We start from the raw sequence: 15289 nt of genomic DNA, 5'->3' as shown, positions 1-15289 counted from the left end.
TCTGTAAACACCATTTATTGGTAAACACTCTTGTATTAATTTTTTTCACAGTTAAAGGTCACTCATAAACTTTTCACCTGCAACACCCGTGTTTCTGTAAAGTGCAGTTAGAACTATTCCAAAGCATTTATAAATGCTCTACCATTGTCTGTTTCAAATCACTCCAAAAAAATTTAGATATTTAGCTTTCAGAAATATATATATCTATCTATATATACATATATATCGAGAGATTTTTCAACAAAGCCATGTCAATAGAAGCTCTTGCAATGGCAGGTGCCGACTATAACAAGTGCAGAATCAACCTAGAAGAAATGGAACAAAGAGACTTGGAGAAGACACCACAGTATCTTCTGGATGATCAAAGATCGAGAAATGAGATTGACAAGTTGATGGTAGACAATGGCGGGCAAAGATACATGGAAGCTTGCGTTAAAGCCGCTGTTTCAGTTAATGCCACCCCATTTTCTATGGCGCCAATCAGGAAAACTGCTGAGAAAACTGGGAGGGAAATGCTTTTAAAAGTCTGATAAAAATGGCTCATCTCTTCTCATCTTACCTGTGTTTCTCATTACACAGAAACTAAAGCAATGTAGTAAATCAGAATAAACACCAAGACAGCTAGAAATATCACAAAAATGTTAGAAGTGAGTACTTGTATAGATGAGATATGTTCGAATGTGAACTTCAAACTTTTTTCTTCACTTATAGCTGCAATTTACGGTACCAAATTCTGTCACTTTATAATTTAGCTTCGGACGTCATTAGCAGCCTATTTAAAATTCAAGTCTAATGACTGAATGGTTCAGTCACAAGGATGATAGACAACAATTTTTATCTACTGAGCTAATGATGATACAGGGTTAGCGTTCAAATCAATTTATCAGGAGAGTTTTCATTTAGTACACGCATGCAATATATTTCTTACATATAAATGATGTATCGATCAATCCAGAATTTTCTACAACGGCGCAAAATTTACTATAGACAGGTTGGCAGCAGCCATTGTTTCCAAAATATTGAGAATAAAGCTTCATGTGGAAGGGTCCATCCTATTCTGAGTTTCACGCATGCACACAAACACGCTAATAAGAAAATAAATGAGAATAACGGAAATGAACAAGAAGATAAGGAACTGGTATCAGCAATGCATCGCATATGAAGAAAATGAAGGAATGCTTCATATGTAATGCGTATACAATTATGCTTTATCAATCAAGCTAACCTATTGCAATAAAATTATATACTATCTAGTTCTAATTTTTCCCGTTACCTCATCTTCCACCAGACAACTCCATAGCATCTTGGTTGTAATTAGTATCTTCTTGCCAGTTGAATCTTCTCTGTAGCCTCTCATACTCTTGCTTACGGGTAACTTCAACATGCTGCCATTCTTCCCACCTCTCAGCCAGCCCTTCTCCTTCCAGCATCCGGACCACTTCTGACATTGCTGGACGCTCCTCTGGTGACGATTGGGTGCAGAGTAATGCTACCTGAATCACCATCTCCACTTCATTGATGTTGTAGTCACTATTTAGGTTGCCATCTACTATAGCATCCAGTCTTTTTTCCCTCTCCAACTTCTTGACCTTCAAGCAGACATGAGCAGAATTTAAGCAGTAGGTACACAAAAGTTGTATGACTAGAGAAGCTAGATACAATATAAAAAAAAGGACACGTGTGGCTATCGGAAACCACAGAAATTTTACATTTGACATTCAATTTCCAGAGTTTCTTATGCGCATGTTTGTCATGTCAAACGGATTACCACCAAAAGAATTTGGGAGAAATGTTTCCTTCTAAGGGATCTGAATGCAGGGCTTTGAACTCTTGAAGAATAAGTCTTAGGGAAGAGAAACACAGGTTAACTAAAATGCAAACCAAAATGAAAAAAAAAAAATTGTGGTTTCCTAACGCATGGGAAATCGGCTTGCAATACTTAAAGCTAGTATAGACGTTTATGTGACAAGAAAGTAAGATCTACATATTTTTGGACAAGTAATATTGATGCACTATTCCAAAGTAAATAAAAGACAGCTTAAAGCTTGGCCACTTCACACCCGAAGTTACAATCTTTTAAATCTTCCCTAGTAAGAATTATACTGCAATTGAGCACGAGCATTCACACAAACGCACACACACATAAGGCACATTCAAACCAATATATTAACCCAAGGTTATCTTACATGGTCAAGCAATAAAACATCATCTTCTTCTTCTAGGCGTGCAAAGTCTATAGCCCGTTGACCTGTTACAAGCTCCAGAAGCATAACCCCGTAACCAAAAACATCTGTCCTCTCTGAAGACTTCCCAGTGGACAAGTATTCAGGCGCTATGTGACCCATTGTCCCGCGAACTTGAGTTGTCACATTAGTCCTCCTCACATCCACCAACTTTGCCAGGCCAAAGTCACCAACAACTGCTTCAAAATCTTCATCTAGTAATACATTAGCAGCCTTGACATCCCTATGGATAATCTTGGGATTACAATGTTCATGAAGGTACTCCAGCCCACGTGCTGTGCCTATAGCCACTCTTTTTCTTGTAGACCAATCTAAAATGGGTTGCCCTGGTTTAAGCTCTGCATTCAGTGTTCAGGATTAGTCAAGCATACCACCAGAAATTTAAAACATCACCAAATTCACAGAAGAAAATTAGGCATTGAACTGAATAAGCTTCCTATTATGATTTCAGAAATAGTACCTTCTAAGAGGTGCACGTAATTCATAGTCCACAATGTATGATTATTTGAACAATTTTGCTTTGAGGATATGTAGTAAAGCATTAATTGAGAAAGTGTGGGTAGCATTTAAGCTGATGATAATGGTCATGATATGAGAACTGGTAAAGTCCATCATGCCAAGTGTTTCCAAAGAAATGCAAGTCCTCCTCTTTCGTTATTTAACTGTTATTAAATACCTTCGTCCGTGTATGTTAGAACAACCAAAAGAATAGAATTTGCATAGCTTAACAGCATTTTTCCAAGATGATGATCTAACTGATTCTTAGAGATTTGCTTTCATGGAAACTGAGGCATGATGACGTTTATAGTGTTGAAGAATTTAAATATTAAAGTTACACCATCTATGACAACTTAAGCTTTTAGAGTAAATGGTTGTTAACATGGTATCAGAGCAGGCAAGGTCTTGTTTTCAAACCTCACCGTCATCCTGATAATTAAAAAGGTAAATTACATTGACAACTCTTGAGGTTTGTTCTAATTACACATGGTGGTCGAAAATGGGCTACTTACACTGTCACCCCCTTAGAATTGGTGCATGTTCAATGAACCCCCTCCCAACCTTTGGCCATTATACCATACTGCCGCATGTGATGGCTCTACAGGACCCCAACTATAATAATTAGGTTCGTACTTGCCATTCACTTGTCTTAGGGAACAGCGTCAACTAGCTGTTAAAACAGTTATTAAATACTTATGTAAAGACTGAAGTGCCCTTTAGTTTTTTAAAAATACAAAATTACTAAAAAAATCTCACATTTCTCTGTGTGTGAAAAACTCCAAATCCTTTATTCCTACTTCATCATTTCAAAAAAACCTAATATATATATGTATATATTTGTGTATATCCATGGCCAAGGTTAGCTCAAACACTTGCTCCATGGCCAAGTTCATCTCTAATGTCTCAAAGACTTGTACCATCTGCGCAATTCCAACCTATGTTACATGGACTCTTCGAAAGTAGTGAAGTACCCATGTCAGACACAAATTGCTAGGACATGGATATGGGATATGTGTCCCGACACTTTTGGTTGGACATGTACTTAAAAAGCATATCCAATAATTCAATTTTATTATATTATACTTTAAAATGAGTTAATTGTCTATATTGAACACTTTGTTACATGCAAACTTTACTTTAGTCAAGAAAAAAAAATGAATATTTAGCAGTGTTGACGTGTCCTTTAGTTTGGAGATTTGAAATATCTAACACACGGATACAAACCTGTATCCGACACACGTATCCAAGTCCATGTAACACGAATTCCAACACAGCTAACAGGATATAAATAAACAAAATATCGAATCCAAAAATCTCCAGATCTAAGAACCAGCACCCAGTATGCATATACATATATATATACACAAACACGCATATACAATTCAAGAATACACAACAAATCCACCTGGTAGTAAATCAATATGGAAAAAACAACAATTACTATGTAGACATATGGTTTGATGGCAAATCTTTGCAAATGCTTCATGGTTTAGGTATGCCCAAGTTTATCAATAAAGATTTTGAAAGACCTCGTTGTATTTCCTCCATCAATGGTTCCCAAAAATAAAAGTCTAAATTTCAACCCAAGTAATATATCATCTTCAAGGATCTTCGCTATTATTCATTCCTTCTCACCTAGAATTATCAGTTTTAGATAATTTTCAACAAAAAGCAAAATAAAACAGGTAGTGAATCCCATTTCTCTCTCTTTCAGTACATGTAGTCATGTGTTCGCCTCCCTCAAACTTTTATAAACCGGTACCAACACCACCTAAGGATTCAATTGGCATTTCCATTCATTATTGCCTTGTATCAAATGGCATTTCCAAAAAGTGTAGCATAACGAAGAGAGATGACCCAAGAGTTCTCTCTCCTTTATGAGAGGGATTCGAAGAAAGGAACGCTTTGTTCTTTCAGTGAATCATCGGTGGAGGATTATTGATTGTTGAGGCTTGATTTTTATTTGGGTTAATTCTTTGGTGGTCACTGCCATTGATTTTGCAAGAAAATGCCAATGGGATTTGACCGGATATACAAGCTTTTGCCGACAGAGAGAATGGGGGAGGTGAGAGGGTGGGATTGCGTGAATTAAAATTATTGTAGGAGTATTTTTTTTCATTTAAAAAATAAGGGGAAAGTATGACATTTTATAAGTTTCTTTTAACGTCGTAAGCTTACTGACGTCAATAAGGGATCATAGTAATTAAGGTCATTTTACACTACCCAGTGTAATTTAGAGCAAACCTCTGGGGGTATCAGTGTTTTTTAACCTAATTAAAATTGAAACGCGTGTTAGACCAAAAGAAGGCCACATGTGAGGGGGCGTGTTGAAGGATTTAAATATTAAAGTTACACCCTCTCTAACAGCTTAAGCTTTTAGAGTAGATGGTTCATAACATAAGAGGAACCATTGTCAAGGATGTCGTCGAAAATAAGCTTTCCAGGGAAGAAGGCACTCTGCAGTTCCCCAATAAGAGTGTTTAGAATAGGCTTAAGCCTATTCGTAATATGGCCTTTGAAAATATCTTATAGGCAACATTACATAATGCAATAGGCCTAAACCGAGAAACTTTAGAGGAATAATTATTTTTGGGGAAAAGGACAATAACTGTGTGATTCAAGCTACTTAGCATAAAGCCAGAATGCAGGACACTGGAAGAATGAACTAAATCAGACTGTAGAATATCCCAGTCTCTTTGAAAGATGAAAGAGTTCAACCCGTCAACGTTAGAGGCTTTCAAAGGACCCATTTCCGTGACTGCAATTCTCAACTCTTCCCTAAGCTTCTAAAGGCGAATGTCACCAGCTACTGTTTATCAATCTTCAACTTCTTGAGCTTCATGCTACATGCTATGCCTCCTGGTGCAGCTTGACCTTCAAACCCAATTTCTTCACAACTTCTGCTGATACTAAATTATTCCAATTCTTAGCGTACATGGAGATCATACTATTTATCGACCTTCAACTTCTTGAGATCCATGCCACCCCATGCCTCTAGGTGTGGCTCAACCTTCAAACCTGATTTCCTCACACAACTTCATTACATTAAACTATGCCTCAAGGTGTGTGGCACCTTTAGAGATTGTAATATCTTCATTCGATGGAAAATCCAATCTCATATCCAACCCAAAAAATTGTCCAGTGTGCTCTTCCAAAAACATGCTCCCTTGCATAAGTAGGGTAAATTGCAAGTGAGCTTCTTGCTTGTAATTAGCCAGTTCAAAGTAGTGAGTCATAACATCTTCATGAGATCCCATGATCTAATGGCAAAAAATTATTTTGTTGGTATAACCTATATGAAAAAAGACTGCACATTCATCAGATGGTACCACCTAAAGAAACTTCTAAGCTCTGCAGCCAATCAAAAATTACTTCTGATTGTTATTTTCCAAAGTGATATACGCAGTGGATATTAGCGAGTGGTGACTCTGTACATTAATATACTATAAGCTATAAATATATACATAGGTGTCAGCACATGTATGTTTGACAAACTCTTATTCTCTCTTATGCTCCACTCTCTCCGTTTCTCTCTGCTAAAGATTTGTGATATAATAACAGAGCATATTGAACCCCAGCTTCAATCTTCCTAATCTTGTCTCCTTTTTCCCTTTTTCTCTTTCTTTTTCCTTCCTGTTCTATCAACCACCCAACAAGTTCTAATCCAGGTGCAGAGGTGTTAAAGCCGTAACAAGATCTGAAGAGCATTGCCAGTAGATTGTACAGACCTGCCCATATGTTGTAAGGACTTTTGTACAAGTGGGCCCACACATATAATTAGATTTGTAATCCTCGTTTAAATCTCTAGTTAAATCATTTTGGAGCTTTTAATGGGCCAAAACCCTATTATTAATTTCCAATACTTGGATTCAACTTGATTGTGCTGATAAACTTAAGTACCGCATTTAATTATAAGTATGACAGACACATATCCAACAGAAGCTTGAACCTTGTACTAAAGGAGTCATCACTCTAAGTTTAGGCAATTAGCGGTTTTATATCATAGGAAAATCAGAGAATGCAAGGGTGATGCTTATTACCAGCTGGGTTTTAGTACACAAAGTTAGTAGAAATAATTGGAGACAACAAAAATGAGTATGTGTATCGATAATCATATGTACCAAATATATATATGTACATATTGTGCTGAGCAAAACAAGGAAGAAGACTTCTAAAAGATGGTTACCAAAAATTTAGAATAGCACTATTTAACAACCCATAAGAAGAAGCTTAATAAATGGTAAAGAATATAGCAGTATTAGTATAGATTATAAAGTAGCGAGTTCAATCCTATCACTAAAATTATATGCAAAACTTAACTCCTAAGTTGAGTATTTAATTTTCTGGTGAAGGGCGTATCTAAGAAACAACCAATCAATTTTTTTTTTGATAAATAAAAAATTTTATAAAAAAACACTCCAAGGGGGAGCGGAACCCAAGAACAATACAAAAAGCCACTCAATCCTTCAAAGAGGCCAAAAAATCAACAATTTCCTCCAAAGATCTATGATCTCTCCCTAAAACCCAACAAAAAAGAGTGGAAATAATCGAGAATTTAAGCACCGAAATCGACATCGCCTTTCCTTCAAAATATCTCATATTCCTTTCAAGCCAAATGCACCACCATACACAAAGCGGTGTAGCCCTCCACGCATCCTGACTGTGAGTCCCCATAGGGCAACCTCTCCAAGCCTCAATCAACCCTCTTGTAGATCTAGGCATAACCCAATAAAGCCCAAATAAGCCAAGCATCAAATCCCAACACTCTCTAGCCACATAGCAATGAATGAGAAGGTGATCCACTGATTCCTCATTACGAAGGCACATAAAACAACGATTGATCACCACTTGGCTTCTCCTTCGCAAATTATCCTGGGTTAGGATCTTACCCATAACCGAAGACCACACAAAGAAAGCCACCTTGAGAGGAGCCTTGGAGCGCCAAACAGACTTCCAAGGAAAACGAACATCAGGATCAAATGAGAGACACTTGAAGAAGGACCTCACCTCAAAACGCCCATGAGAGTTTGCTACCCAAGACCAACAATCCGAATCCTCCTCCACAATCCTTTGGCGATAAAGCAACTCCAAGAAGCGAATGACCTCCTCGATCTCCCAATCCTAAAAGTGACGCTTGACACGAACATCCCAAACCAGTCTCCCATTATCAAGATGATAACAGTTGACCACCATGGCCTGCCTATCCGAAGCAATCCTGTAAAGCTGAGGAAAAGCGAGAGCGAGAGGAACATCTCCACACCACACATCCTCCCAGAAGCAAATCCTCCTCCCATCTCTAAGACGAAATCGAATGTGTTTAGAGAATTCATTGGTGCAGTATCGGTGTGTGTTCTTACCTATCAAAAAAATAAAAATAAAAATACCAAGATTATATGCATGTACATATAGGACATACATAAACTCAACTCAAGAAAACCTTGTCCCAACTATTTTGGTTTAGCTATGTGAATCATTTTTTCCTCAAGGCCATGACTCAGTTAGACGTTAACACATCTTTTTCTACCATCCAAAACCATGATAATCTTAGTGATGTAGGACAAAAGAACAGCCCCAAATAGTTGAAATAAATAAGAATTATCGCTGAATGTTCAAATGATAGGATTGGGGTTCAAGAGGTGTTGGTAGAAAGAAAAGATTGAAAACAACAAAAATTTATTAGAATCACAGCAATAGGGCCTAGGTATCACAACTCCTAGAGAAGGCCTCACACCCGCAAAATTTGTGAATCACTCACAAAGAAATCTCAAAGGATATTTTTTATTCATTCATTCACTCCATCATCAGAGTTACATAGTATCCCTTTTATAACAATTGATGACCCTTGGATTACCCCATAATCGAGGTAATCAATAGTTGACTCTAGAATAATAAAATTAATCACCCCATAATTGAGGTAATCAATATTTGACTCTAGGATTACTCCATAATTGAGGCAATCAATACTTGACCCTTAGATTACCCCATAATTGAGGTAATAAATACTGACCCAATAACATAATTAAAAGTTGACCAACACTCCCAATTATTCAAAACTCCCACATGGACCCATATTATCTAACCTATGCCAGCTCGAGTCTTAAAATCTAAAAGGCGCTAAAAGGAGGATTCTAAGATTCGAGTCGGCATAGGCTAGATAATATGGGTCCACATGGAGTTTTGAATAATTTGGAGCTTTGGTCGACTTTTATTTACTTTAACTATGCTATTAGGTAAGTATTGATAACCTCAATTATGGAGTAGTCCAAGGGTTAATTGATTGCCTCAATTATGGGGTAATCCTAAAGTCAAATATTGATTACCTCAATTATGGGGTGATTACATTTATTATGTTAGAGTCAAGTATTGATTGCCTAAATTAAGGGTAATGAAAGGGTCATAAGATGCTATAAAAAGGGTATAATATAATCTTGGTGAATCAATGAATGAATGAATAAAAAATATCCTTTGAGATTTCTTTGTGAGTGATTCACAAATTCTAAGGGTGTGGGCCTTCTCTAGGTCTGATACATAGGCCCTATTGGTGTGATTCCAATAGGTTTTTGTTGTTTTCAATCCTTACTTTCTACCAATGCCTCTTGAATCCCAATCCTATTCATTTGAACTTTCAGCCATAACTCTTATTTATTTCAACTATTCAAGGCTGCTTTTTTGTCCTACATCAATTTTTGGTATTAGAGCCTTAGTAGACATTATATTTACACGATCATGAAACGAAAGATTAGATAATAATCAAGAGATTGAGTTGTTGTCACATATTGTGGAACAACTTAAAGGGCTGAAAGCTCGATGCGATGAGATAGGAGCTCGAATTTCATGGCCTTTTAACAAATCGGTAGCTCTTGAACAAGGATCTGCATTTGGTACTAATGATGGCAGAAACCTCAAGCAACAACAGCCTTTACACTCCCAAAAAAGGTGTAATTTGAAGGCTGATCCACCACTCCATCCCGTGTTGGAATTTCCAAGAAATCCATTAGTGGTGAATCATCATGAGCCACATGATGTTGCTGGAGATGTTACAAAGAAGTTAAGTGATAGAACTCGCCGCACACAAACAACAACAATGCTGCCAAATGGTGGATCAAAACCATCTTTCTCTAATATGGCTGTTCTTGAAGGAAAGAGTATTATGGCTAGCAAGGTTAATGAGAACCTGCTTGACCATGGAACCTACAACACTGATGATCCAGAAAAGGATGAAGAGAATGTTCCATCCATCTCTATTGAGAGGCACATCCTTGCAGTCCCTAATGTTGAAGACGAAGATGGGCAGCTCACCTCTAATTTTCAGATGCAAGTTCGTTGTGGAAACCAAGCTCGGAAGCCTACTATTGATGGCGGTGGCTGCACACGTGGTCTCCATAGACACGGTTGAGCGCCTCAAGCTTTCGATCCAACCACATCCACAACCTATCAAAGTGGCTTGGATAGATGGTACTTCAATCCCAGAAGCTTTTGGGGGGCTCAGGGGAAGATATACTCAGTACCATGCTGCATAAAAAACATCTGAAGGCTGTTGGAGTAGAATTTCCACTCCCGTTGCTTACACCACAAATCCAGCCAGCGGTTCTCCCTGCTTCACCATCTGAGGAAGCTGCTATTCAAGCCTCTCTTCAGTTCAATGCTTCTGGACTCAGCTTGGCAGGGATTCTAAATGCTCAGGGACTAACGGATTGGTTAATGGAAATGCTTGGTGCCTTGGATGGTAAGAATCGTGAGGGCACAAAGCAAGAGGTGATTGTTGACTTTGTTGATCATTGTCATTCTCACCAAAATTTGTTGACCATGTTATGATACTTGTAAACAATACCGCAGATGAGGAGCTTCTATGCAAGAAATTTGCGTTGAATGATAACTTGCAGCGTGTTCTTTGCCAGCACATTAACATTGCAAAAAGAAACTCGAGTGTGGAAGTTGGAATGATAGAGATTGCAGTTGCACCTTTTGTGAACGTGAATCACGAGGATCACGAGTCAAGAGATGATTTTGTTCTTGGCTTGCCTAGAACTATTGTAGGACATGATGCTATATCTATCGTTGTGAATCGTTTTTCAGAAATGGCACATTTCCTCTTGTGTTCTAAGACTTCTAATGTTGTCTACATTGCCAAACATTTTTCCCAAGATGTTGTCCAACTTCATGGGTTGCACATCACAATTGTTTCTGATCGAGATGTGAAGTTTACGAGTTATTTTTGGCGCAAATTATCGAAGTGGCTGAATACAAGGCTAAAATTTTCTTGTTCTTTTCACCCACAAACTGATGGCCAAATTGAGGTTTCTAATCGCAGCTTGGGTGACTTGCTTTGTTGCCTTGTTGGTAACCATATTACTAGTTGGGACCAGATTCTTCCTATGGCTGAATATGCATAGAATAGTTCTGTAAAAAGGACCACCGGGCGCAGCCCCTTTGAAAATGATTCAGTACCTTTACTAATTGAGGCACGCCCTAGTGCTGAAGTTGATGCTTTTAGTAAGCATATCCAAGATATTCAAGTTGAAGTTCAAAGGAAGACCGGAGTCTTAGAATCCTCATTTTTGCGCCTTTTATACACCCTTAAAGATTTCTGCCATTGGTCTCCATCACTTAGTCTTCACCTTCTCCGAATATTAAGCTCAATGTGTACCAGGTCACTCACTCTTGCATAAAGATTATGCATATGAAATTATATTTAAACAAAAATAACAAAAAGAAAGAAAAGGAAAACGATAAATTTCTGAAAAACATCAAACAGCAGCCCATCTTGACATAAAACAGATGAATGAACTAATACCTCGAAGACGACAGGCAACACTTAAGTTCTGCATAAATGGATACACTAAAAGGCGTTCAGTTGGTGTTGTACAGAAACCAATCAGCCGTAATAGGTTCCTGTGAACAGCTACACTTATCATTTCAACTTCACTCTGGAACGCAGCATCTCCACCAGGACTGTCAAATTCACTTAAACGTTTCACAGCAACTTTGGTGTTATCTGAAAGCACTCCTTTATAAACTTTTCCAAAACCTCCCTGTCCAAGGACATTTTTCTCATTGAAGTTGTTTGTAGCTAGCTGTAATTCCCTCCATGCAAATCTTCTCAATTGGCCAAATGGAATTCTACGGTCAACTTCACCTAAGCACACTCAAAAAAATCCAACATCAAATTCCCAAAGCAATTGAAATAGCATATAAAGTCAAAACCTTAATTATATTCTAAGAACAATTCATGAAATAGCTACGGCTTAATACACCTGGACAAGATAAAAACTAAAAGTATCAAAGACAATGTAAACTAATAACCATACGCCATGTGGCGCCTATTAATGACAAAATAAGATAGAGTAGACTAAGGTAGTATGTACATATACATAGAAGACCTATAGATGCCCTGGTAAGAAGAGGGAGACTAATATGCATATAGAAGATAGGAGACAGATAGGTGACCAAGAATAACATGGGATGAATTTATTAGGAACAATTTTGAAAAAGCTAAATGTTATAGGATAAATGCTTGTAATAGAAAGGAATGATAAAAGATAATTTATGCGGCCGATCCCATACAATAAGGGGGGGATTAAGGCAAGAATGGCAATGACAAAGATGTGAAACCAACTAATTTAATTTCAAATGTCATGGTTACAATAAGCAATTCAATTAAAAAACACAAAAAATAAATGGTTTCTAGTTTCCTTTAAAAAAATGGTAAGTTTGCAGATATAAAACTATGAAAATCAAACTAATTGCAACATATTTTACATTCATTGATACTTTTTTTAGCAAAAACAAATATAAAAAATGTTTATGCTTTTAGATACTCCCTTGGCTTCTATAACCAGCCACTTTAAAGTTCAACTTTTCAGCACAAAGCATTAATGCAATGACCAATGCAGGAATTGCAGTAAATCAGAGTTGAACTCACAAGTTACTACAGATGCTCATCAATCTGAAAATAAATCAGTGTATATTACTATTACTTGAAACTGAGCCCCCTATTGGCTAAAATACCGAGCACTACACTCTTTACTTGACTAGGCCATTGTATAGGGTTACTCCTTGTTTGTATATAGTATAAACTGCACAACCAACAGAGTAGGTTTCTTTGCTTGATAACTAGTGTTGGCAAATATTCCAGGCAGATCCCCCCCTTCAGTCACTAATAGTCCCCCAGAATTTAGAAGCATTTCATGGAAGAGTTATATCAGGCATAAAAATAGTTAGTGATTTAATCTAATAACTTTATGGATCATAAATATGATCCACAAATCCTGCCTTATAATGTTGGAGTTGAGGCTTACTAATTCTGGCTCTGGTTCCTATATGTAAAGAATACATCATGAAACCCAAAGAAGAGGGATAACGGATCCATGGATTTCAAGTAGGCCTGTAAATATAACAGGATCAAACTGGATAAGGGTATATCGAAATATAGTCTTTTACTATATATTTTTCTCCAATCTAATTCAATGTTAAAATGGAGTAAAAAAATAGAGTTCAAAATGTTTTATACCTGTTTGTTATGTTATGAACTTATGATAGAATGGTGGGATAGAAACATTTATTTGTTTGTTATTTAGATTGGAGTTTTAATGATCTGATCATCTGTATTTGTCTTTGTCTGTCAGGTACTAATTGAACTCAGATGACAAGTAAATCGTCAAAACAAAATTCGATGTCAAATTCAACTAAACTGGTGGGGGGATTTGAACTCAAATTTTGCCTGTCCATTGAAATGATAAATTTTATTAACAGTAACATAATACCATGCCAACATAAAAGGAAGACCATAATCCTCCATCTAAAGTATCCTCTTTACGAGAAAACATAAAAAAATCTAAAAAATGAGTATTAGGGTTAAAAAACAATGCTTCTAGAAAATTATAGATAGAAAATTAACCTAGGAGTTGAACATGCTAGCATTAATAATACAATTAAAGGACAATCAAATGCAACACAAATGAAATTCTGAAAATTAAACAAGTTAAATCAAAAAATCTCTTGAGAACTTGCCAAAAGACAATTTCATATGACAAAAGTGTAATCTGTATTACATAAACAGCCTAAGCATGACATAGGGGAAAAAAACAGCCTAAGCATGAAGGAAACAGGGACTGTGTTACTACAACTAATGCAGTGAACCAAGAACAAAACAAGAATCACAACAGAAAAATAAACACGTCACACACAAAGAACACACAGATTTACATGGTTCAGCTTAAGTCTATGCCTACATCAACGGTGAAGCTCCGGCAAAAGATTTCACTATGCAAAAAATAGAAGATTACAAGTTTCGGCCCCCAAACCCTAGCTCCCACTCTCTTTGTACGATTTTCAGTGCTCTCTCATTATCCCACTCCAAACCCTAAACGCCCTTATATACTGGGCGACAAGAGAGCACTAAACATGGTCCACGACCTGCAAGTGAAAAAAAAAAAAACAGGTCAAAAAGTTTTCCTCTGGGCTTCCCCTGTACCCGGGCCAGAACAAAATGGACCACGACATCACACTAAGGTTTTAGTCACAGCATTAAATTGAAATAAGGACAATGGTTTAATCATAGTATCAGGTCCTCCCCTGATTTTCATGCCAAAGTTTTCTAAATCACTAGCAAACCCCTGAAAAGGAAGTCATTGACACATGATACTTAAATGATTTCCATTATTTTTCATCAATTTCATGAGTCATAGAAAGATTTTACCGACTAGTATTAAGCACTTAAAGTCTACAAACTATTACTCTGTCAACTAGTGCTAAGTACTTCAGTTTGCTAATTATTAACTAGTCTTATAATCTTAAATCATTTACCAATCAAACAAGTATGGTTGAGAGTATCAGTCAAAGCAAAATGGTAATCAAATATCCATAACTTGAATTATTTTTGTTCACTAACAATCTCCCAAAAAGTTGTCGATACACGTGTTTTTTTAAACCCAATTTGTCAGATCTTTGTAAGCAAATGTATGAGCCTTAGAAATATTTTAACTTATTACATTGGACTTTATCTCAGTCTTAAGTCAAATTAAGAAGAAAATATCATCCCTTAAGAGAATATGTTAACAACTAAATTGAGTGATAACTATAAATGCAACTAAAATTCTGAAATAAATAAATCAACAAATAAATAAATAAAAGACTTGTTGGTGGAATGACAGTGCCAATACTTTACATAAATGGAAACTCTGGTAAATAAATTATTACGTAATTTGTTTATAACATTGTTTTACTAACTACTCTTTGGACTACTAGAGACTCATTACACTATAATAGAAACCACTGTTTGGTGCACTAATGAAATGTTCCGACTTTCAAGTGTGAGGATGCAGGTTCAAATCGTTAAAATAGTCAAATTAGTACAAAAATGCCAAATGTTAAGGTTGTGTCCAGTCCACCTCCAACTGGCAGCACCCCGATTAATCGGGACCACTAGGTAATAACCATTATGCTATACATATTACATACTCATGATAATTTATTTAAAGTTCACATTAAACAATTACTAGTTTGGTGCATCTAATACTAAGAAAATAGAAAGAAAAAAAAAATGCTAA

The 15289-nt window shown here is 36.6% G+C and overlaps 1 protein-coding gene across 8 annotated transcripts in view; it reads right to left on the bottom strand.

Annotated features, from left to right (window-relative positions):
- LOC132267183 (probable LRR receptor-like serine/threonine-protein kinase At5g10290) overlaps positions 1-15289 on the bottom strand; it is a 29812-nt gene continuing 14523 nt past the window's right edge. For 3 of the 8 annotated variants that reach the window (XM_059768268.1, XM_059768270.1, XM_059768269.1), the window contains 3 exons: positions 11536-11877; positions 2187-2581; positions 893-1589 (listed from right to left, as the gene is read on the bottom strand). In XM_059768268.1, coding sequence (XP_059624251.1) covers positions 1275-1589; positions 2187-2581; positions 11536-11877 — 1052 coding nt within the window. In that variant the 3' untranslated portion in view covers positions 893-1274. Of the gene's footprint in view, positions 583-892; positions 1590-2186; positions 2582-11535; positions 11878-15289 lie in introns of those variants that run through there. The other 5 variants (XM_059768264.1, XM_059768265.1, XM_059768263.1 and 2 more) reach the window with 5 other exon arrangements.

Source organism: Cornus florida, unplaced genomic scaffold, assembly GCF_030987335.1.
Source record: "Cornus florida cultivar Cherokee Brave unplaced genomic scaffold, ASM3098733v1 CherokeeBrave_3.0.0_Hap2_Chr07, whole genome shotgun sequence".
Lineage (NCBI taxonomy): Eukaryota > Viridiplantae > Streptophyta > Magnoliopsida > Cornales > Cornaceae > Cornus > Cornus florida.
The sequence above is the reverse complement of the archived record's forward strand: the minus strand, read 5'-3'. Positions and strand labels throughout refer to the sequence as shown.